The sequence below is a fragment of the Saccopteryx leptura genome, chromosome 2 (genome assembly GCF_036850995.1).
Source record: "Saccopteryx leptura isolate mSacLep1 chromosome 2, mSacLep1_pri_phased_curated, whole genome shotgun sequence".
Taxonomy (NCBI): Eukaryota; Metazoa; Chordata; class Mammalia; order Chiroptera; family Emballonuridae; genus Saccopteryx; species Saccopteryx leptura.
This window is the reverse complement of record NC_089504.1, coordinates 11490157-11515761: the sequence shown is the minus strand read 5'-3', so window position 1 is coordinate 11515761 and position 25605 is coordinate 11490157. Positions and strand designations below refer to the sequence as shown.

Sequence of the window (25605 nt, the reverse complement as noted above, 5' to 3'; positions counted from 1 at the left end):
TAGGAGATTCCATCTGTTTCTGGAATATTTCAGCAGCACCTGCTTTCAAGGTAAAAATCTGGGAGCTGTCCCCACAGCCTTCCTTCCCAACTGCCTTTCCCACCCCCACCCCATACACATTTTAAACTAAAGCAGATAACACACAATCCAAAAGGGCTTCTGCCACCACACCTGCCTAAGAAAAGAGTCCTTTGATTTTTCTCCTGAACTATGTGTGTTTAAAAAAATACTAGAACAGGTAGAGAGAGCAGCCAAAGTTTTAAAAACCAGACTCTTATTACTTCTAGCTTCTTTTTCTTGATGAAAACTGAGCTTTTTCTGTGTTTGTAGTAGAAAGAGTACAATACGGATGAAAAAAGATGCAATAGTTCTTCCTGCCATTAAGTTAGAAAGTGTTCCAGAAGGAAGATGGTTCTCACTCAACACAATTAATGTTTAAGCACAAGCCAGTATGCCAGCTTGCATGGAAAGAAGGACAATACTCCCCAACAAGGGCCCAGGAACATATTTCATTAAATTATAGTTTAAAAACAAACAAACAAAAATCCTAAAGTTGGGGCTTGAAAATCCCAATTTAAATCAAGGTGCTACTCCCAAAGTGACGGGCAGCATCCCTTCTAACAGTAACCAGAAGATCTGAAGCAATTTCACGTATAAAAGCCACTTCACCCTCAGTCTGCAAACATCAGCATTCCTGAAGTCTGCCCCGAAGCATCTGATGGCACTCCCTCTGTATGGAGATCCACAATCGTGAGCCCCTCTTCCACAATCTGTTCCCAGCACTTTTATGGCATCATCTCTTGCTACTGTCCTCTTATCAAATTCTCAGCATCTCATCTTGCTCTACCTTTCGTTCTCTGGGTCTGCGCACACCAGCTCTCACCACCTCAAGCGCTTTCCTGCCATTCTCCTCCTGGCAAGCCCCCACTGATGCTGTGAGACCCAGTTTAACTGGGAACTATCAGCAACACTTCCCCTGATTCTATAGCCAGAGTTGGGCACTGCCTAATCTGTGACCCCACAGAACCTTGCACATATTTTTTTTTTTCAAATAGCACTTACCACGTCATATTTTAATTAATTGTTTACATAGTCCCTTCCCAAAGATTGAGTGCTTCCAAAACAGAGAGGATAGACGTGACATGGGAGGTGGGTATCAGAATCAGAGCTGGCCTGGGAGCACTGTACCCAGAAGCACATTTAATTTTAAATGTGGTAAAGGACAAAAGTACATATTGTTTTCAGTTCATAATACCAAGCACAGAATGTGTTCAGCTCATCAAAAATTTGGATGAACATGACATCTGAAAGGTTCTCATCATATAGGGAGCTAGGGCTAGACCTTTATGCCTGTTTTAAGGGAGTTTGAGGTAAATCAAAGCCGAAGACCAAGTGTTATTTATGCATTGCTCATTCCTTATATAGTCTAGGTACTAAGTTACTTAGCAATTGAATAAAAATTTAAAATGTTAAACAAAAATTTTATATACTGTCTTGATGAAACAAGTTGTATCTTTCCCAAATGTATTCTAGTTTCTAAAACGTTCTGTTTGGCTATAGAGACATATTAGTATTATATGACATAGCTCCTATAATCTACCCCCCACCCCCACCCCCTACCAAACAACATGGCTATGGCTTTGAACTCTTATGCTCTTGGTGGGTATGTGTCATTTAGGCAAAGCAGTAGCCACAAAAATTGTTTTGGTTGGTTCTATAGGTCACTTTCTTTTATATTTGAAAGATTTCAGAAGTAAGTGCTGTACCACATCAAATGCAGACAGTGCTCTCTGAAAATGCTAAATACTCTTTCACATTTAAAATGAAGAGCAACTAACTTAATTGATAGCCATTGTTCTCCTAGCTGGTGTTTTTAATCTAGTCCTAAGTACCATCCAGCTACTAGTTAAATAATATTATAATGAGTTTCAAGGAAAATTAAAAACCTTTAATAAAATAAACTAGTTAACCAGGAGAAAACATGCACTTGACTTTACATACCATGGTACTTGTGTTAACGAAACTTGTTTATACTCTAGTACAGGGGTCTCAAACTCGCGGCCCGCGGGCCGTATGCGGCCCGCCAAACAATTTTGTGCGGCCCGCAGACTAATCCACGAAGTTCAAAATATTTTGGATAAAATTAAGTAAGCCTAGGGGCCTACTTGTATTTTTCATTTCTCTAGCATCCTAGCTAGATATTAGCTTAGTTAACAGCAGTTGTGATGCGAACTACAGTTTCTGGTCGTTTTGTGACACTGAGTAAACTGCATGTACGATTGTGCTTGTTGTACTGATTTTTTTTTGTTTTCAACTGCAGTGAGAAAAGTGCTGCGTAACAGTTGCCTTTTGTAGACCTAGTGCGGCCCGCCGAATGGCTGTGATCTTGCTCTGCGGCTCACATGCTGAGTTGAGTTTGAGACCCCTGCTCTAGTACAACTACATTTTTTTAATATTCTTTGTGTATCTGTGAACAAAACAGATAAAAATTTCCAGCCTTCACGGAGCTTATAGGCTAGTGGCAGGAACAGGGAATGCCCCTAACAATGAATCTATTAAGTTAATATATAAAGAGTATCTGCCCTGGCTGGTTGGCTCAGTGGTAGAGTGTCGGCCCGGCGTGTGGATATCCCAGGTTCGATTCCCAGTCAGGGTACACAGAAGAAATGCCCATCTGCTTCTCCACCCTCCCCCCTCTCCTTTCTCTCTATCTCTCTCTTCCCCTCCTGCAGCCCCCTCTCCTTTCTCTCTGTCTCTCTCTTCCCCTCCTGCAGCCAAGGCTCCAATGGAGCACAGTTGGCCTGGGCACTGAGAATGGCTCCATGGCCTCCGCCTCAGGTGCTAAAATGGCTCCAGTTGCAACTTGCAACAGAGCAGTACCCCCGATGGGCAGAGCATTGCTCCCTAATGGGCTTGCTGGGTGGAACTTGGTTGGGGGCATGCAGGAGTCTGTCTCTCTGCCTTCCTGCTTCTCACTTCAGAAAAATACAAAAAAAAAAAAAAAAAAAAAAAAAAAAGAATATCTAAGAACCTTTCATTGTGACATTAACTTTAAATTTGTAATGCTGATGGTCTAGTCTTTTATGGACACAAGGCCTGTCACTTAGCACTGGATTGTAACTGAGATTCAAAGGTTCACCTCTTACAACATGAAATAAGTTTGATGATATGAACCATACTTCTGAAACTAACTGTATTTCATATTCCCTCTTTCAGCTAGTGTCCCATGAGGCCTTCCTCTAACTAGAGCTTTCAGTGCTGTGTTCTTCCATCCAAATGGAATGCATCTCCTGGTCTCTGAAAGCCATATATACACTGTCTTCTTGGTCAGGCATTATATTAAGGGTTGGAGATACAAAGTTGCTTAACACACAGTCTTTACCCCAAAGAGTTAACTGTCCAATAGGAGAAAGACAAAGGTTACGCGAGGCTTATGAGTGTATAACTGAAGTATGCGAAGCATCCAGGCTCAGCCCGAGGAGGGGATGATTACCTCTGCCTAGAGAAGCCTGCCCGGCGTGCCTACGCCAAGTCTGGGAGAATGGGTAAATGTGTGAAGGCAGAAAGGGTCCACTGGCTCATAAGGACCAGTGAGCACGTGAACTTGAGAGAGCAGTCAAGAAAGCAGGGATCCTCAGAAGCTAGGATCAGTGGAGGCTATAATGCACAGACATCATCCTTCATGAGAAGAAATGGAAAGAGTAGAGAGGGCTTATGAGCAGACGTGAGTTAGAGCAGTGGGCACACTAAAAAATGGTGACTGGACCTCAAGGCACAGGTTAACTAAAGGGAAAGCAACTAAAAAAGGCAAGGAGACCAAGCAGCAAAAGAGGACAATGCTAATAATGTAAACCAGACCCAAATCGTGCTCATGTTCTCCCAGCAGACCACTCTACTCTCCACTGGACATGTCGCCAACCAGCCCTCCAGGGTTAACAGTAAACTCTTCCATTCATGTCTCACCCCAGCAATGTCCCCACACCAAGCACAGGCAAAGTGTCACTGTTGAGCCCTATTGTGTGCACAAGCTAGATACAATAAAGTGAGGCTTCCACCCCAACTCATGTTGCATAGCCATGAAACGCACGTGCCAGAATTCATATTGTGCTTTTCACTCCACAGTCACTATTCACCAGCACTGGAAGAGCAATAGTAAGATGACACTGTGCCATGGGACCGCTCTGTGTATTATATATAGCACACTGTAGTGTGACCATCTATCTCCCCAGCTAGTCCTGGGAGCTCCGCAAGGGCAGGGACTAACTAATAGTAGGCACTCAATTAAGGGCTGACAAACGAATGAATCAACCCACCAGATATATTTCCATGGTGCCAAGTTAGTATAACAGATACGAAACACGCCAATTACTGCTATTTTTCATTCTAAATGACGACAGAGTGAAGGCTACTCAATGAGCGTCTTGCAAACAGGAAGTCCATGACCCTTCATATAGACACACAAAGTCAAAAGCTAGAATTAGGGGAGAGCAAGTTTTTAATTTAAATTTTTAAATAAATGGTTTTCCACTCCCAGAAATTTGCTGAGTGAATGTGATAGTGCAGTTCAGTCATCCCCCACCCCCAACAAACCCAACGCATGCGCACATGCGCACACACTATCTCTCTTTCTCTCTCTCTTTGAACGGAAAAAACAACATAACTCAAAATATTTGGTGGGGATGGGACGGACCTTTCTGCAAAACTTCAAGAACTTGGCTCAAATCCTCACCTCCTCTAAATCAGTGGTCCCCAACCTTTTTTGGGCCATGGACCGCTTTAATGTCAGAAAATATTTTCATGGACCGGCCTTTAGGGTGGGACGGATAAATGTGTCATGTGACCAAGACAAGCGTCAAGAGTGAGTCTTAGACGAATGTAACAGAGGGAATCTGGTCATTTTTTAAAAATAAAACATCGTTCAGACTTAAATATAAATAAAACAGAAATAATGTAAGTTATTTCTTCTTTCTCTGCAGACTGGTACCAAATGGCCCATGGACTGGTGGTACCAGTCCACGGCCCGGGGGTTGGGGACCACTGCTCTAAATGACTGCACGGATATGCAGTGTCCTGACCAAGGCTGATATATAACATTAGGAAAAAAATGGAAGAGAAATTTTTCTTTAAAAAGAAGAAAAAAAAAAGACCAACATCGGGGCCTGACCTGTGGTGGCGCAGTGGGATAAAGCGTCGACCTGGAACACTGAGGTTGCCGGTCGAAACCTTGGGCTTGCCTGGTCAAGGCACATATGGGAGTTGATGCTTCCTGCTCCTCCCCCTTCTCTCTCTCTCTCTCTCTCTCTCTCTCCCCCCCCCCCCCATCTCTAAAAATCAATAAAAAAGACCAACATCGCTAAATCAAAAAGTAAACAACCCTTTACCTCAGAGCCCAACATTCTGGGCAGGCAGCCCCGGGGGCTGGGGGCCGGGCTCCGGAGGCGAGGCGCGCTTCGGAGGGTTCCCCCTCCATGTTCACCCCACCAAGCGTTGGGGCTGGACTCTCTTCCTATGGCTTTCTGACACTTACCCTCTCGCGCCCCAGTTACAGATGCTATGCTTAATGAAGAAGACAGTTCATTTGCTGATTACAAATAATAAGAACGTTTGTGCAGGGAAAGCCAGACGCAGCAATCGGACCGACAGCACTGAGCGAAGGCACTCCAGGGTCAGCCCTCTTCCCCTCCCAGTGTGAGGGTGTGTGTGCTGGAGGGGTAGGGGCTCTTTTCCCGGTGACGAGGAGAAGAAAGTGCAGGGACTAACACACCAGAAAACTACTCCTTCTGGCACTCACAGAGGGTCTGGCCTTTTATCCCCAGGCCCAAGGCCGGGACTGGGGAGCCGGGTTTTGTCAGGGGCGCCTCCCCACCGTCCTGCCATCCTGCCCTGGGCTGCTCCACATGAGCAGAGAGAGACAGGAGGCAGGCCCCTCTGACACCTACTTAACCGGGCAGATGGAGAGGAGCGTGTGTGGAAGCCGTTACTTCCCCCTCAGGAGACGCCCAGCAGGAGCCCACAGAGCCAGCAGCTCCAGAGCGCTTTCCACACATCCCGCCTCCCAGCCCAGAACACGCCTCACCCTCTGGCAGGAGGAAACAGCATTAGGCAAGCCCGGCTCTGGTGGACGAGGGGGTTTTAGAAGACCTAAAGACTGCTTACAGGATTCAGCCCTTTTTCCAGGCCTCTCCCAACGGTAGCCTAGTTGGGAAACAGTCACTCACTCATTGACCCAAAGAGGGCAAGGGTGTTACTTTGAGGAGGGCACAATCAGTGTCTGCGAGACGTCCTGAGCCACAGACACATACTTTATTAATAATCTTATATACACAAAACGTCCAAGGGGAAGCCTGACAGACTAACTTCTGACAGCTCCAGATAACAGCAGGGGAACCGAAGCCATGCTGGCTCCCCAGCTTCCTCACACTCCGCGGAGGCACGGGCCCTTTCCACCCCGGGGATGTGATACAAATAAATAAATTCGGTTATCTGCAGAGCTTACAGTGCAAGGACAACACTGTGAAGTCCTCCTCCCCTAGTGCAGTGACTTGTGGGACACAGATAGGAAAATAAAAAGAGCAGCTGGAAAATTTAATTACAGAAGAACAACGCAAAAGTGGACATTGTTTCACAGAACTCGCTGATGCGATGAGCAAAGCCCTTCTCCCTTACCTTAAGATACAGAAGCAGCTCTTCGCTCCCGAAGATAAGCGGCAGAACCCGAACCTCTGTTTGCTGTCAATGTCAGTGAGCACGAACGTGAAGTTCTGGCCAACTTGGCTAACTGTGAGGCTGCAGCAAAGAGAGAACAAAGAAAAAAATGAATGTGCAGTGAGTTTCTTGATAAAGTATCTAATCATGACAAGTCGTTGAACCTGTACCATTTCCTTTCTTGGTGGAACTCTTTATAAATGAACTGAAAATTTACACACTTCAAGGGAACAGATTGTGAGCCACTAAAAAAAGGGGGTGGGGGGCAGCAAGCAGCATATTCTAGTGCCTACTCATCACAGCCAGCATACCTTCTTACGGAGCTCAGGCAGGTAGCATGGTCAGTCACCCCTCAAATCATGAAAGGTGCATTCTATTAACCTCATTTGTATCTGAGGAAATAGCCTAGAGTGGCAATGCCTAAGGTGCCAACTGGTGGATTGCAAAACACTGAATTTTAAAGTTAGGCCTAAGGAACACCAAAGCCTTCTCTACCAGCAGGGTGCAAACTGACCATTAACTTGCTCGCCTAATCATTCTCTAGATCAGGAAATAACAGTGATTGCAGTGGAAGAATTTTAGTGTCTGCTGCGTGTTGACCACAGAGTGAGACACTTCACATAAACTGTCTCATTTGTCTCAGCAACAGAGCTGGAACTTGGAGATGTTCCCATTGTACAGAAAAGAAAACTGAGAAACTGAATCAAGTTCACAGACATACTACAGGGAGGAGCTGGAACACAAGAAGGCAAAGTTAGCTATTACTTTCCTAAATTCCTGTATCTTTCATAATTTTTCTGTCTTTCTTTTTGTATTTATTTATTTATTTTGGGGGGGGTATTTTTCTCAAGTGAGAAGTGGGGAGGCAGAGAGACAGACTCTGACCAGGATCCACCCGACAGCTCACTAGAAAGTGATGCTCTTGCCCATCTGGGGTGTTGCTCTATTGCAACTGGAGCTATTCTAGAGCCTGAGGAGCCATCCTCAGCGCCCGGGCCAACTTTGCTCCAATGGAGCCTTAACTGCGGGAGGGGAAGAGAGAGTTAGAGAGAAAGGAGAGGGGGAGGGGTGGAGAAGCAGATAAGCACTTCTCCTGTGTGCCCTGGCCGGGAACTGAACCTGGGACTTCCATATGCCAGGCCGATGCTTTCATCATCTTTTAATTTATGAGGGACATATTTTACACTTTACAGGACAGACATACCAAATGTCTTAACAATGCAAAATGCTTTCTAAGAAATGTAAACAAGGTTTTTAAAAAAGACATTAAAGAAAAAAAGGCTAAAAATTCCCGCATTAACACAAAAATCACCAAACCACATATAAAAGAAACATAAAATAGAAAATGTCTGTTTTAAAAAATTCAAAATCATATTATTAATCAGATTAATCCTTAAACTCTTTTTTTTTAAGAGTTATAAAATGTTTTAAAATGCATTTCTAAAAATCAGTTTACCAGTTAGTTTGGATTCCTCTTTAAAAATTTAAATATTCCAAATTCTAATACCTAAATGTACGCTATTATAACATTTTAGAATTTGACACTGACTTTTTCAAAGAAACTCATTGACTCATATTATGGTTTATATGCTGCATTTACAAGATATCCTCAAATTGATAATATATGCAAATAGCTGCTCTCACCTACTTGATAAATTGTCAGTGGAATAAGCATCACATGGCTCACCAGTCCTTTTTCAACGGTAGACGTTTTGAGTCTTTGGATACCATATGAATTAAGTTTTCAAATACAGGCAACCTCCCTTTCTAAAACTCCCTCATATAAACTGCGTAAGAAAATTAAAGAGGTCTCCAAGGTACCCAGAATAAAAAGTCAATGGACCCTACCCAGGAATAGGCAGTAAAGAAATAATTCCATCTCTTGGAAAGTGGTTACAGAGTACAAGAAAATAATTCGAAGAGAAAAGAAAGTGCTCCACTCGCCTTTCTTTTAACTAGGACGATGAACAAAAACAAGGTGGCAATTTAAAAGCAACATGGTAATAAAACAGGTGTAAGTAATGCTATCCCTCCACCTTAGACAGGCCTGGAGAAGGAACACATTTCTATAAAAGTTATAGAGCTGTCGAGGGGACACCAAACACTACCCTCTTATGGCTGTTATGTTTTATCTATAAAGCTTGGATACTGTGTTACTATGGTGATTTAATACTATGTTTTAAAGGGGGATTATATGATTAATTTTAACAAGGTTGAGAACTGAAGATGTGTGAGAAACAGGATTCTAGCTCACATAATTAAAGTGATTGGGGAAAAAAGTGGGCCTCTTTGGGGGAGGAGAAAACCCTGTATTATTAAAACAGTTAAAGCAACAGGTCAGGATGGTTCTAAGTTACAAATAAGATTAACCCTTTGGGAAATACTATATATTATGTGACCATACAAAATATGACTGTTCATTATTTTAATTCAGGGTTTGATTTCACTTCTACAGTGTTTAAAATGAAGCATCCTAGAAAGGAAAAATATTGACAGGACTGAATGAAAAGAAAACACCCAGCATTTCTAGGAAAAGAATGGAGAACAAATACAACTTGGTTGGTGAGTTGAGTGTCATTAATTTCCCTATTATCTTTTCACTACCATTAAAAATGCTGAAAATGCTGTTAGCTACCTTATAAGAGCAAAGAAAGATTCATTATTCATTTATTTGGTTAGAGTCCCAACCCAATCACTTGCTAACTGAGCCTTCATTTAGCAAGTTATTCCTCTAAGTATCCCAGTTTCTTCATCTGGAATAACAACGAGAAACTACCATCCAACCCAAAGGATGTTTGGGGAACAAGTGAAATAAGCATCAAGTATAAATGCCAGTCCATAGTAAGAACAATTAATAAAAGAGATGCAAGCTGTCAAGTTACCATCTGAATGAAAACTGAAATTCGTATTAAAATCATGCATTTGCTTGGACTCTTCCTGGGAGAGGAGGAAGGAAGGCAGCCTTTCTGCCTCTCGTGTCTGTGGCATCTTTCAGGAGAGGGAGTCCTCTGGATGACCAAGCGAGCTATCTGTGCTTGCATTCAAGTGACAAGATTCCTTTTGGGGGGTGACAGCTTGAAAGGGGGCACTTATTTTCAGTCGAGTCACCTTTTAAAATTCCTAGTAAGGTGAAGTAGATCATTAAAAGACCCAAATCATTAAACTCTAAAATATTTCCCTTAGACAATTTCCAATAAACTCCAAGTCAGGCAAGAGCACTCAGAAGTTAACCTGAAGCGTCTCAATCTCCAAGAAATGTGTCATTCCTTCTAGGAAAGTATTCACATTTTCTCCATTAAAATGACTGAGAAAAGGGTCTGCTTCCTTCAAGGCTGCAGTTTCTGTGTTTGCCTCTAGGATCAGAACCCATACCTTTTCAACAGGAATCAGATTTCTCGATAGTTAAAACTGGGAGGGGCTGAAGAAGCCATCTATCTAATTCTCCTGTTCTACAGCTGGGAAAACTGAGGCTCAAGGTAATTTTTTTACTTTTTTTTTTTTTAAAGTAATCATGATTAAAACAAATATTCAAGGCCCACTCTGGTTCAGAGTCTCTCCATTCTGCCTCAGTGCACCAAATACAATAAACCCCCACCAGAAACTTTCAACTCGGTCAAAGGAACTTAGGTATGCAAGAAATTCAGAAAGATGTCTCATCAAACAGACTGCATTTCCTACTAAGCAAGAGAAACCAAATTTGAGTATTTCCAGAACCAAGCCCAGAAGACAGGGCCAAGACCACCCTAGCTGTGCTTCCCATGCTTAGGTGAGTATGGGAAAGAAGGAAGGAAAGCAATGACTATTTGCACCACAAGCGTGAACCTTCACACTGCCTGTAAGTGTCTGTCAGACACTCAAGGCCCTTCCAACAGCATTTTGCTTAACCTTGAAGTTGTTTACAGTTTCGGAGTATACATGGCATGAAGTGTGTGGATGGAACAGTTTGATCCCAACCTTCCCATGAGAAATGGGAAGAAATTTGTCGTTTTACAAAACTGCTGTGGAGCTTCCTGTCTGTCCACTTGGAGAAGAACAAACAAGTGTACCAGAAAGCACACAGCTTGTGGTAGTGTCATCTGAAACCAGAGAAGGAATGAGGACAGAAGAAAATGGAAGACAAGGAAAGGCCCTACTGAGACAACACAGTCAGAGACAGCTTCTCAATGACGACATCAGGACCGGCCTAAAGGACGCGATGAGTGGCCACTCCAGAAGCCGGGACTGGGTGTTTCAGGTAGAGAAACGAGCTGTGCAGATTCTCGGGCTGGGAAGAGCAAGGTACGTTCAGGGCCTAGAGGACGCCAGTAGAGCTGACATGCAGGAGGTGAGGGGAAGTGACATGACAGGAAGCTGCTAGGCGAACACATGCCAGATCATGCAGAGACCCTCACAGATCCTGGTAAAGAATCAGAATGGTTTTTGTAAAGGCAAAAAAAAAAAGCCACTGAGTGGTTTTAATCAAGACAATCACAGATTAGCCTACAGTTGCTAACACTGGATCTGAGTGTGATGTTGAGAACAATTTGGAAGAAGGCAGAAGTAGAAGCCGAGAAAACAGTCAGGAAACTAATGCAGGAGCTACTCCGGACGAGACTGGACACTGGCATGTCTCAGGTAGGGAGAGTGGGGATGGACACGGGTGAAGAGCTCCAAGTCACAGCCAGCAGGTTTATATGACAGGCTTGCAGGTGAACTGAGAGGGAGCAAAAAGGCAGCATATTACCATCTAATGACAGAAAACTAACAAGTTTGGGGGGAGATCCAATAGTTCTATCAATATTTGGGATATGTTAAATCTGAGATCTGTACGAAAATGTCAAGTACGTGGTTGAACATACTACATAGGAAGTCAGAGGAAAAGTCTGAATTAGAGCTATACATTTGGAAGTCATGTACACACAGATGGTATTTAATGCCCTGGTAAAGAATACGGTAACTTAGGGAGAGCACTCATAGAAACAAAAGACCCAGGAATAAGTACAGGAGCATCAGTTTAGAAGATGAGTATAAAACCCCCAGGCAGAAAAAGCAGGAGGAGGGGTCAACTGTACTGATGCATCAGATGAGAAGAGGAAAAGCAATGCCTAATGAATTGAGTAATATGGAGGTTCATATGACCTTGATAAGAAAAGCTCTAGTTGAGTGACAGAAGCAGAAGGCAGACTGAAGAGGAAGAGTAAGTTGAGATGTGTGGGCAACTCTTCAACTCTTCCAAGAAGTGGATATTAGACAAAAACAAAATGGAAATGAAGCTCCAAAGATGGGTATTCTTTTTAGGATGGAGGAATACCAGAACTTGTTTTTAAGCTGTTGGGAATGGTTCAACAGAGGCAGAGATTTATGATGCACGAGAAGATGAAACAGTAAGGTCTGAACTTTAGCATTGTAGATATGTTCCTCACTTGTTACAGGAGCACAGGCAAATTATCATACCTCTCTGAGCCTCATCTGGAAAAAGCAAATAATAATACTCTGCAGAGTGTGTTTTTTAAAAGATTTATTGATTTTAGAGAGAGGAAAAAAAGCAACAGAGAGAAAGGAGAGGAGGAGGAGCGGGAAGCATCAATGCATAGTAGTTGCTTCTCATGTGTGCCTTGACAGGGCAAGCCCAGGGTTTCCAACCAGTGACCTCATCATTCCAGGACAACGTTCTATCCACTGCACCATCACATGTCAGGCATGGAACAGTTTTGAGGTCTAGAAATAACGTATATAAAGGAACTAGCATATAGTGAGTACACAGTGAAAATAATAACACTGACTGTTATGAAATAAAATTTTAAGATGGAACTCTCACTGACAATCACCTGTTGAGCCAGTGACTGCAGACACCCCAACAGCTGCCTCTCCTTTTCTTCAGTGCACAGGGGTTGTCAGGCAGGAATCAAGTTTTACCAAGCTATCATATCTTCAGTTACATGAGCCTCAAAACTTCTTTCCAGAAACATATCTCTCCTCTGCCTAAGACTCCAGTTTCTCACAGTCCCTACTCAAAGATCCAAGTGGCAAGAATGGCATTGACCCAAAATGTCTGGGGACCAAGAGTATGTCACCCACTGCCACATACAGGGCAACACCTATCTGCTTGAGAAACATACCAGACTGTTGTAGGAAAGAACTGCGATCTCTCCACCCACTCCTCTACATGAGCCTGACAAAGTAACGCTGAATCATAGCTGGAATCAGAAAGTAGCAGAACCAGGAGCAGCAGAGATCCAAGTCCATTCCCTCATTTTACCCATAAGGAAACTTAAGTCCCAGGGAAGACATGTCACTTGCCACACAGCGTAGAACAAGTCAGTGGCGGAACCAGAACTAAAACCTAGGTCTCTTGGTTGTGGTTGTGACCCCCAATGCTGTGCTGAGGCCCAACTGCTCCATCATATCAGACACTGTATTAAGTATTCATGGGGCACAGCTAACCAATGGGACTGAACCAAGGGTGAAAAACAAGGGACAAAAGTGGGCCCAACTGATTCCATTTGGGTGAATGCACAGAGGTGGGAACAAGAGGAAAAGTCTGGGCTGATAGACACGAATACACTAATCATGTGCCATAGTCTCATTTTCTGAATGGATTTCATTTTCTCGGTTACCTGTATTTTTTCCTTTTCTACAATAAATATATAATGCTTTTGAAATACATTTTTAAAGTTTGTTTGGTTACTTTCTTGTGTGGGACCTAATGGTGGCAGTATGACATGGTAGGAAAATTATAGTAAAATTAGAAGCCAGGCCCATGAGCATTCCAAAAGCAGCTCTAGCACTTTCTATGAGTGGGATGCTGGGCAAGTTATTGGACCTGTCTGAGTTTCTGTGTCCTCATATTTGGAATGATGATGGGGACACACTCGCAAATGTGTAACCTTTCAATGCAAGGAGAGAACACAGCACACACAATGCCCAACACATACCAGCTACATAATAAAATTGTAAATAGCATTTGAACCACATTTGCATCTTGGTTACATCCTAAATCGTGCAATTATACCTCTGCCCCTGAAAAGATTACGTCATTTCATCCCTTGCTCGTGTCGCTGTGTGTGGCAGTATGATTTATAGGGCAACTTCAGGGTAGCTAACTTTCTGAATTCTGAAGGAGGATAAGCACAAGCATGGAAGAGATGCTTTCCCATCATCCAGCGTGTCTCCTCAGTGCTCTAACTGAAGCAGGTTTGCGGGCTACCCAGTGTAAGCTAGGAGCACCGCAACATGAAATATTATACAAATCTTTCTTTTTCAAGAAACTGCTTTCATCAGCAGTACTAAGTTTCTGAGAGTGAACAGGGATCTCAGTGCCTTCGTGTCACTACTCCTCTCTCCCAAGAGCTTCAAGGACAGTGTAGAGGAGAAATGACTCTGGATTGAAAAGAAGGTTATCTGCTGCTTTTCCAGCCCAGCAATTACACAGTGATGACCATAAGCAGGTCATTCCACCTCTACAGATCTTGGCTTCCCTTCTGTAAGATGGGATGCTTGAACCAGATGAATTTCAGCTCTAAAATCCTCTGGTCTTATTCTCACACATTGTCAAGGCCTCCTGTAGCCAGAGCCCAAGCTACCACAGGACACGTCACCCTCTCTCCAGCAGGCTCCATCTGCTCTGGCTGAGTACACTCTAGGCTCACTCATGGTTTCTCCTCTGCTTTGCTCTTCAACGCATATGGGGTGTTAGGCTCTCCCTTCCACTAACTCCTCCTTGCCATCCTTGCAGACTCAACACAAGTCTCCCCCACAATGAACAGTGTTCTCTGACCATTTCCATCATCCCTACCTTCACTAACCTTTCAGATAGATACTGCTTAATGTGTCTCTCTAATACTTCCTGAACTAGCCTGAGAAACATGGAGGGCAGAACTCCAAGTCAGACACTATTTCCTTATCACTCAACAGAATACTACACATTCAGAACCTTCCTTTGCTCTTTTGTAAAAGAGACATCACCATCACCTATATCCTAGAGTTGCTGGGAAGAATAAATGAGGCATTCATGTAAAAATGTCCAGTGTGTTGACTAGAATCAATTAGAAACTTAAATACTAATTTATTGCTCCCACCTACCCCCCAATATAGAGTGACTGGTCTTCCTATAAGGTGTTCTACTAAAAAATGGATTCCTTTAGGAGATGAACATCCAGGCTGTGCTAGCAGCCTGAGGACCTTGGGCAAGTCACCACTTCTCTACAGCTTAGGATGCTTTTACAAATGAAGATAAGAGGTACTTGTTCTCATATCTACGGTAGGAGGATAAAATGAGATGATACATGAGAAAGCATTTTCTTTTGAAGAACTACCAGCATTATTATTTTTCATAGTCCTAGTTTCAGAGAGAAAAATCTTAAAACAACACAAGAGACAGCAAGTTGTCAATGTTAACGGGTGATTTGATGATGACTGAAAATCCCACTCTTGATATAGACTAGAAATGTCAGAAAGTTGTATTATTGTTCCTTGGGGTAGAAAAGCACAGATACCAAAAAAGATTAGGAAGCTTTCTTTTTTGAACATAATCACCTGAGGCATTACTCATCTCCCATAGTGACATTTTCTAAGTCAAACAATATCATAAATACATTTAAGGGGTTTGGGGGGCCTCTGAATCTCAGCATATCCACTGGACATTGTTAACTGCAAATTAATAAAAATAATAGTGACATTAAAATCTTTGTATTTGTTGTAAATAAACCTCATTATTATTCCCTTCTGCAATAAAGTATACCAAGGTTAGAAGTAGGGAAATAATATACTGTACAATATAAAGTGGTTTTTTATTAATAAAAGTTATTAACACAAGAAAGAACCATTATACATGGTAAGGATGGCAAGAATGAAAATACATCCATAAAGGGACAATTCTGTCCCAAATCATTTTATGAAAAGATATGAGCATCACGATTAGAGGGGAGTAATTTGAAGAGAAGCGTATTAAAAGAAAAATACTTTTCTAACAACAGCAGACAAAAAGGCATCAGACATTGGTGACAAAAAGTGTTTTAGAAATATAATTTACGGACTGGTTTTTCTTCCGTTTCAGAATGTAGTCACCAAATAGGTAGGTAAGTGGTGTGATGTGAGAGAAAGGCAGAGAAAAAAAGAGAGAGAGAGAAAGAGAGAAAGAGAGAGGTGTGTGTGTGTGTGTGTGTGTGTGTGTGTGTGTACACGTACTCAGCCACATTGGGGGAGATTTAATCTCATTGTAAATTTCTTCTAATATTAGTTTACAAAGTCAATTAAGGAATACCTGTCCAAAACAGATCATCACTCTAACAATAAATCATATTAGATCTTATTTTTCTTTGTTAAATAACTACCCACATTTTAAAAACATTTCAGCTTTATTAATTTGTATAAATATGCCCTTGCCATATTTGTAATATATTTTATAAGTGACTGGAGGAGATTTCATGCATTGCTAATTATACATATGAACGTGAAGTTTGCATTAAATGTCTCTAAACAGAACCTTGCTTGCTATTTTTAGAAGGAAAAGGATAAAGAAGAGATAAGAGGACTTTCGTTACAAAGACTGACCCTCTTAAAATTAAGGCTATTCTGTTTTAGCATCAACCTGCTACTGAAACAGCCCTGGTACCAGGATTTTAAAAGGCTGGAGCCTGAAAATACGACAATGGTTGATTGGCTTAAAAAATAATATGTTAGAACCAGGGAAAACAATGATTATAAGTGGTTGGCAACATTCCAGAGCTGCTGTTTGGTACTCTCTTTTCTCCTGGTACTCTTTTAAACTCCTTTGGCTACTAATTCTCATCTCACACCATGTTTAGTTTTATGCTAAATAAACCAGGACACGGCTACTACAAAGTGCAGAATTCAAGCAGCATACCACCCACCTGTACCAAATCAAGAAACACATGACAGAACCTTTCTGAAGATGGGCACATCGTATAGCTTTCTTGGAACATATTATGGCACTTATTCCTTAAGATATATTCTGAAACCTCTCTATCATTAAAAGTAAAATGATAAGCTGTAATATTTGTACAGTCTCATAGTTCAGTTTTCCACGAAGAGAAAAATCACAACCAGCAATCACGTGGACGGGTAGGTGAGTGACAGCAAAGCAATGCTTACACAGCAATGGACAGTTCTTGAAATTAAAATTAAGATGATTGGTTTGTCAGTTTACTAACATTGTTACTAAATTATAGTTTTATAAGGGGAAGAAAGCTCTTCTAAAATTGTTCTTAAAATTAGCCATTTAAAAATAAGCTTATTTTTAAAAATAAGCCATTAACCAGGGGCTTGGTTTTTAAAGACTCTTTATAAAGACTATTTTAATTATCTTCAAGTTCTAATATAAGAAACAGTTTATCACAATGCAAATACTAAGAAAATGTTTAGATGATTTTCTATTTTTTTTAGCCTAGAAATCTATAGCAAGTATTTATAGAGATACCATTCTTAGAAACCTAAAGAAAACATAAGACTCAATTCAGCAGCATACCTTTTAAATAGCAAAATACCTATAAAAAAGATAGGCCCATGTTGATTTAAATTTTAGTTAAAATCTAGGAAAAACAGTCTCCATAAATACTCTCAAGGCCACGGGGTCACATAATATCACTTAATATTACTTGGTAAAATCAAGTTTATCCATATTTAAATAAAAATTAAACAGCACGGTATTAAAACCCAACCATTCTTATTCATGGGTTGAGTCTGATAACCAAGATCAAAAATTTCAAGTCATCCCAGCTCCATCTCACACACTAACCAATGTAAAGCTCCAAGCGTTAAACTCTTTGACAGTGTCAATAAAATCCCCAGGAAAGGAGAGGACTACAACTCTCCTTGGAACACAGGCGTTTTAAATCATGGTTAAACAGACAGAATGTTAAGAATGGTATGGTTTTTGTTTTCCATAGCACGTTATTGATGCTTTTTATTCAGGAAAGTTTGAAAATCTGACACTACCTGTCCACATAGAAGGGGAAACAAAACTTGGTCAAAGTCTGCAGAACTTCCTGTGGAGAGAAAAGAGAGATAATTTATACATCTAATGGGACCAATAAATCTAACATTAACCATGGCACACAATCTAGCAACTTTACCCTAAAGAAAGAGGAGACAGATGAAGAAATATGGGCTTTATCAATTACATGGGAGGAGTACCAGGCAGTCAATCATGAGAAATAATAAACATGATCAAACTTCATTAAAAATGAAAAATTAATCAAGAATCACACATGGGCAAGCAGCAGGAGCCATGCAGGAAAGCTCCGAAGGGAGGGAGGCGGTTGGGTTGCTGAGTGTTAACACCCCTCCAGGGACCATCTCCAGCCTGACCATATGGATCAGAGTGAATAACACCGAGCCACATGGGTTTGGCCTGGCAGGGCCGCTGTTGCTGGCACCATTTTTGCCTGTTACCTAGGAACAGAGGGGGCAGGGATTAGACAACGCTTCCCAACATCAATAGGCCAGAGCACAAGCAGAACAGAAAACCAACTTGAAGATAATTGTCCCTGAATATTGTCAACTGCATTATTTAGAGTATAAAACTTCATTTACTTACTTTACACAAAAAATTGTATTTCTGGCTTAAATTTATTCTGTAACCATACTGTAACAATTTTAAGTATATGCTATTTTTAGTTAATAATTGGACACACTTACCTGTTTGTAATTTGTGAAAATCCAAAGCAAACTACCAGTTTAAATATTTCTTAACAATATTGTAAGTACATGAAACCAAGCACATTATTCAGGGGAAGTATACAAAAAGGGAACAAAAAGCAGAGTAACATTTCAAAGACTTGTTCATAAAAGAGAAGCTTCTTTATATGAAGAAAAGCACACTACTGTATGAGACACAATACACAGTGGGGTGTGACTTTTCCCAATGGATACATTTCACATGTACAGCGTCTATACACACAGCTAAACATATATGCAAGTAATTATTACATCCTTCACAGAATTTTCTCTAGCTTGTCTTAATTTAACTGCAGACTTAGACAACAGCCCACAGTCAGTGCTTAAGTTCATAGACCAAGGTTGTAAGTAAATTTTTAAAAAGTATTTCTTTCATGCATATGATTTGCTTTTTAACTCTTCAAAATCCCAACGTCAAGACAAAATGAAGAACACATTTTTCAGCCATTGAGAAGCTGGTTCAAATTAAAACAAACTTGCCCACTGCAAATCCTCATCCAAGTGCTAAATTAAAGATCAGTTTACAAATGTAGCGCTTTTCTAACCAATAATAATGAATTATCAATGCTAACTGAATTGATGCTTCTCGCTTCATTTATTTTTAAAGCCAGTTCTATCATTCAAGAAATAAACCACATCAATCTAATAACCCACTCAGTGAAGCAGAAAGCACATGGACCTGCCCCGCCAGAGCAGATTCCGCCTCCATAATTCAATTGAGCATATCCTGTTTGTTAATAACATCTTGGACGGGTACTATACACATCGCAGCACTGTTAAGGCATGTCGTGAAATAGTAAAGGCACAGGAAACAAAAAAAAACCCCTAAAAAGTGGATAGGGATACCTCAGCCAATTCTAGGAGGCATTACTAACATATTAGTTAATTTCATAATGTGACATTCAGAAGTCTTTATATATTATTTTTAAACTCATTTTTTAATAAATTGTAATTTTAATAAAGAATCAGAAGAACAAGAGCAATTCTCAGTGCATAACATTATTATCAGGCAAATATTGGAAAAGAGATCGAATAAAACATGCATTTAATGTCTGCAGTTTCAGTTATAAAATATAACCTACACACATAAAACTTACACGATTTATATGGAAAAAAAAGTTTCCTTACATATTTCCTTTCACTTCAGGTTTCAAATACCACAAAACATCTCTCGACTTCAGTACATGTACCAAGCATTCTTTAAAATTCAGTACTAATGCTCCCTCATTGCCAAGATCAGCTACAAAGACAGTTATCCTTTACTCCTCAAAAGTTACAGGTGCAGAAGTGCTTCTCTACTCTATGCTGGAGTTGAGCTGCCAAAAGGCCTCAAGATTTTTGAAAGAAAGGACTCCCATGGCTACGAGAAAGCATTGTGCTCTACAGCAGTCAAAGGAATCTAATATGCCCAACTTATTACTCACTACAATATAAAAACTACTTACCACTTTCTAAATGTCAAGAGTAATAACCAACCGTGAACTTGTCTGTCAGATAATATTAGAACAAATATCAAAATACCCAACGTGGGCTGAGTATAACCCACCTCCCAAGAGCTTTCCTTTTTACCCAAGAAAGCAGTGATAAGTCTAATTAAGCAATGCGGCAGGGGGAGGGGAGGAAGGAAGGGAATATAGGCAAATGTAGGCACATGTTTGTGCATTACAATATGTTTCTTCATGTTTGTGATATTACAAGAGCTTGATATTCCAATTTAAGTCAAACAAGACGGTAGTGTGCTGTCAGAGCAGAAAACAAAAATGAGCATCTACTCTGCATTAGGCATATTCATACGTCATCTCAATCAAAACTGAAAAATCTACTTCTTGGTTTAGGAAGGGAAGGACAGGAAGAGGAATAAAAAAAAAACAAGCAATGTTTCTTATAAATAAAAACTGCTAAAATGGACAAATTTTCTTGATACTGATGTTTTCTCTCTATATAAATATTTAACCAACTTATCCTCTTTTTCCAAAAGAAAACACAATTACTTGAATGTGAAAAGTACCACTCTCCAGAGAGAGGACTTTAAAACCCTGATTTAAACATATTTTCAGCATTATATTTATAGCAGAATGTCTTTCAGCATTGACTTTACGGGGAAAACAGTCATTAACCAGTTACCAACCCCACTTTCTCTCTGGAACCTGCATCTTTGGCTAGGGAACCTTCTTTGCAGCTGGTAATTTCCCTGTTTTCATCCCCCCTTCCTCTTGCCCACACCAGCTCTTTCAGACGACCTCAAGGACTGGCCGGCAATTCGGATCCTGGAGACGCAGTGCCGCTGATGAAATGTAAATGACCTCATTGCTGAGGCAGGGGGTGGGCAAGACCGTGCAGGCTCTTCAGATCAAGTCCCAAGTTTATATTTTCACAAATCTTTTTATGTACAGTTTGATTTTTTAACATTTTAATGAGCAAAAAAGTGAATCTATAGTAGCCAGTCACCACAGTTAAAGTGCAGGGCATGAACTAGGTCCCAGGAGGGAACCAGTCCACCATGTCACCACTGACTTTAGGACATTCGCCACCTGGTTCCATGTCCCCAGGTTCCAACTCTTTTCATAATCAAAACACTGCTGACATTATAAACCCCAGACGGGTTTTCTAAAATCCCTCCCAATCAATATATCCAACACATAACTTATTGGAGACAACACTGAGCTCATTGATTAAGGTGAGCTCAGTAGCAAAGTTTTCAAAATAAATGAGACAAGAATACAGCATCCAACCCCCTTGTGTCACCAGACAATTTATGAAATAGGCAATTTCCAAAAGGGCTTTTCTTCCTAACAAAATATTCGATAGCTCATGTGGGAAGAAGCAGGAGCAGAGGGGACAGGGAAAGGTGGATGACAGGCAGTCACACAAACCTTTCAGGGATGCGTCTATTAAACAGCAGGCTGCAGTCTAGTACAAGAGCAACATCTACAAAGCTCAGCCCACAAGGATATACTAAGCCTAAGACTCTGAACCAAAATATAAAATCAACACACCTAACACTGGATTCCCTTACAAATGAATATCAGAAATGAACTCAAGATTCATCTCCATCTTTTCTGGATTCGTTTCACCCAATATGAATTTTTACCCAGTCAGAAGGCCCACCCAGGAAATTTACTCCAATATGGAGAAAGTAGACTGAGTTATGCCAAAAGTGAGCCATTTTCTTAAAAACCTGGGAAAGCTTTAAAAATGCATATCACTCACATAGAATCCTATCTAAAAGCAAAACTTCCAAGACTTAAATTTGATGCAGCTAACTGGGATTATCAATAACGAAGAAGGCTGAAACCATTCCCCTGAATTTGGGGTGCAGGGTAGGGAGGGTGTCAGAGATCCCACAACAGCCATCAGTTCAGATGTCAAATACTTTGTTTTCACTGCTTCATTGACATCCATAAACAAAAATTAGTTGTGTTTGGCAGATGAAAACAACTGTCAGACACAGACACCTCCCCCCAAATAGACGCCATCTGAAAGACAAAGGCGCAGGCTGATTACAACATCCACTGGGGTTACAGAATGTTGGGAGATGAGGCATGTCCTCAATAGTTCAAAAGGAAAAGGAAAATGTGTGCAGAAAAGCACTTAAATAAAGAAAAGAGAGCTTGAATAAATAAATGGATTTTAAAATATGTAAAGCTACAATCAGCCTCTTTGTAGCCTGCTGAAAGCTAGTAGAGCAGTTGCTAATTTACCTCTGTCCAAAAGGGGAGAGAAGGAGAGAGAGAGGCTGGAAGACAGTGGGAGAACATTTCCTGAGTTTTCTACATCTAATTTATTTGTTCATTTCAAAATGTAGATGTGTGATGAAAAGATCAGTGGAGCTCAAATTCCTAAAATACTCTATTTCTATGCTTAGACATTTTTAATAGCATGAGGGAAATGCTGACCCTCTAAGTCCTGCAATTGAGATCAGTGCAACTGACTTGAAAGAAAAGCCTCTGATTGATGATCTTAAAACTCAAGTTGAAAGTTAAAAACAGAACACACACCAAATCCAAACATACAAAAAGCTAACAAAATTTTGACTTGAAGCCATTTCAAGTTAAAACCACGGATGCCAAGTGAAAGCGACCAGAGGTTTTAATGCTTATGATTAAGAAGGGTAAAATGGAATGGTAAGAAGTTCTTACAAGCTTAATTAGGACCAAGTTCAAGAATGTTGATCGAAAATTTCCGAAATATGAAAACATGAAATATAATATTTTCCCTTCCCTATAAATGTCAAATTGAATCCAAGATCCATATTATAGTGACAACCAAACTTTTTTTTATTTCAATGACAAAGCTTTGAATAAGGGGTTTTACAAAAAGGCCTTTCAACACCTGAACATAAAAGCTGGGTCAGATTTCTAACGATGCTGCTCGAATGCTACAGCGTCTGCTTCCTTTCTTTGGTATATTTCAATATTTACTCCCAGTTCACTTTCAATAAACGTCAGTTAATTTTGAGTCACTCATACATTCTAATTATGCTAATTTGTATAACACCTAATATGCACAAAGATTAAAGCACAACAGAATATAGAAATTCATCATATTCTATGACATGTATCTTATAAATGTTATATCTACATTATCAAGGACATCAAGTCCATAGGTGGAAAGCAGAAAAGCCACCTCTGAAAGTATTTTTAAATGTAAATCTCCATGATCTTTGAAGTCCAAAGTAAAAATAGTTTTAAAAATATATATCTTCCAAAAAAAATACTCCTATAAAAAATTTTCTTAACAAAGCCACTTAATCTTGTTATCCTTTCCTTTCTTCAAAAAGTTATTTAAACAAAGTTGTTTCCAAATTGAATATTATCTCAAATCTTTTATCCTAAGATTTCATTTTATTAACGTTAAACCTTACAGCCAAAGGGCTGACAGTGAGAGAGCTATATTTATAAGGTCAATGTTAAACACCATAAACTTCTTGATACTTGTTTCCAACCCTTCCAAAACAAACAAATGATTTGGTTAGAATCTCTTACAATTAGCATTTGATGGCATCAGTAATAGAATTCCTTGGATGTAATATCATTACTTGAAAGCATCTTGCCTTGTTCATTTCCTTAAACATTGTAAATCCTATTATCTATATGTTTATGTTATCAATATATCTAAAAAAAATAAAAAGGTAGGTTGGGGAAAACAGGCAAGGGGCCCACAAGTCAGACACACTAAAGGGATAGCGTGGTCCCAACAGTAAAACTGCAAACATGGTTTACCTAAAGAAGCAACTTGCCCTCAGGAAGGTAATATTTTTTTAAAAAAAGAGCACCGATAGAAATAGTATTTTGTAAGCATATTAAAAGCTGTCAGCTTTTAAATATTTTAAATGCACACAAAAATGTGCACAGATGGGCAACTTTTCTGTTCACATTAGACTAGAAAAAAATTCTTTCATTATCAAGCTCAAAGTCCTTGAATTTTTTAAACTTAATTGTGCCTCTGTTTCTTAGAATTCACACCCCAAGGCCAAAGCTTTCCTGCCACCAGTCCTTCAAATCTGACTTGGACATTACACTGGAGAAGGCTCCAAGCCTCCCTGAGGTCTCACTCCTTTTACAACACACGAAAAAGCAGTCGATAATGGGCCCATGTTGAATTCACTGCTCTCCACGTCTCCTCTTGGGACACAAGCCTAGCAGATGTGATAAAAACTGTGTCAGAGAAGTGGCTCTAGTTTGTGCCTTAATGACAACTTAAACCTCTAAACCAACACAACCAAAGGACTAACAGAGCTGGCTGTTAGCTCTCTCTCCTGCCAATCTTCAAATATCTCTGAACTAAATTAGCACCTCTACCCACAACATCCCCTGCCACCCCACAAAATCCATTCTAATTTTAAAAGATAAATGAATTCAGCACACACAGTCGGCAGCAAGAGAGTCCGTGTGTGTGCGCGCGTGTGTGTGTGTGTGTGTGTCTGACCATTCTATAATTAAGCCCTAACACCCCATATTTCATACAGTTTATATTTTCTCAAGATATGACTGTGCATTCAGATGTCTTAAAGAACTGCCTGATATATATTCCTTCTGATCGTCACTCCAGTAACTAAACTAATACAGTACGTATAACTGGTAGAGGTTACGGTTTCCAAAAGGTGCCTAACGGTATAAAAAAATTTTTTAAACATGTTCAACCACAGGAAAGAAAAGTAATATTCTGAGTTACTGAAACATTCTAATTATTAAAATTTATACAGGAGAATTTTTTAAACCATGAGTGGTTATACTTTTCTTTCAACTTGTAAAAACTCTTTGTCTTATCTAATGATATGGTACCAAAAAACAGATTTAAATGTGTACTTCTGATAACATTTTCTAAATTCTATAATTCAGCCTTCAGATGATAGGCCTTTTTACCCAGTATCCTGAAAGCCTATTCAGTCCCAATCGCATACCCACTTAATCAGCAATCATTGTTCTGGGATGCAGGACTTTGTTGTCAAGACAAGCACCAAAACCTTAAAAAAATTTTTTCAGAACTGGCATAAGAAAAAAGTGATCTTTGTCAGACAAGAACAAATTTATGCAAATCTTTTATAAACATTCACAAACATTTATTTAGCTTTTGAAATGTTGGCCTCATTTGAGAGCTTGAAAATGAGGGGGAAATAGGAAAACGCAAAGGACAGCTTAGAAGCTGGCACGCTACATAAATATTCAGAAGGAAGATTATAGGATTCATGTTAGGCTGTCTTAGGCTTCTCCAAAGTCCACACAGAATAGCAAAGAACAAAACTAACGAGAAGTACAGCAGATGTTAGACAATGCATCAGCCTCTTTTCCTCTCTCACTTGGCTATACTTGGACGCTTTTATATTTTCTTTCAATATGGTTAGGTCATTCAAGGATTCTCCTATAGACTCTGTATTGTGGCTACAGATCTATAAGCTGGAGGTCTGTCAGCTTTCCAAAAGTTTCCAATGAAAAGGCATTATGCAAATTCTACCTCTCTTACCCTCTTTCAGGAGGGGGAAAAAAAAGCCTCCAGTATGCAGTCATCGGAGTATTGGAAGCCCCAGCCTTCATTTCTGTAGAGCTGTGTTTGCCTCAGGGCCACGCTGCTTGTTTTGACAGTGGATCCCCCTAGATAGTTGGGATTAGTCGAGCTTGTTTAGATAAACTTGAAATCAAGGCCTTCTCTAGGTAGACAGCTAGATGTAGCTACCGAGTTTCCAGCTGCCTCCTCCTTTCATCCCCAAACAACTGGAGATTCACT

At 40.3% G+C, this 25605-nt stretch overlaps 1 protein-coding gene across 8 annotated transcripts in view; it reads right to left on the bottom strand.

The window, feature by feature from the left end:
- DENND1A (DENN domain containing 1A) overlaps window positions 1-25605 on the bottom strand; it is a 486566-nt gene that overhangs the window by 332795 nt on the left and 128166 nt on the right. For 6 of the 8 annotated variants that reach the window (XM_066367202.1, XM_066367200.1, XM_066367201.1 and 3 more), the window contains 2 exons: window positions 17641-17690; window positions 6667-6786 (listed from right to left, as the gene is read on the bottom strand). In XM_066367202.1, coding sequence (XP_066223299.1) covers window positions 6667-6786; window positions 17641-17690 — 170 coding nt within the window. Of the gene's footprint in view, window positions 1-6666; window positions 6787-17640; window positions 17691-25605 lie in introns of those variants that run through there. The other 2 variants (XM_066367204.1, XM_066367207.1) reach the window with 2 other exon arrangements.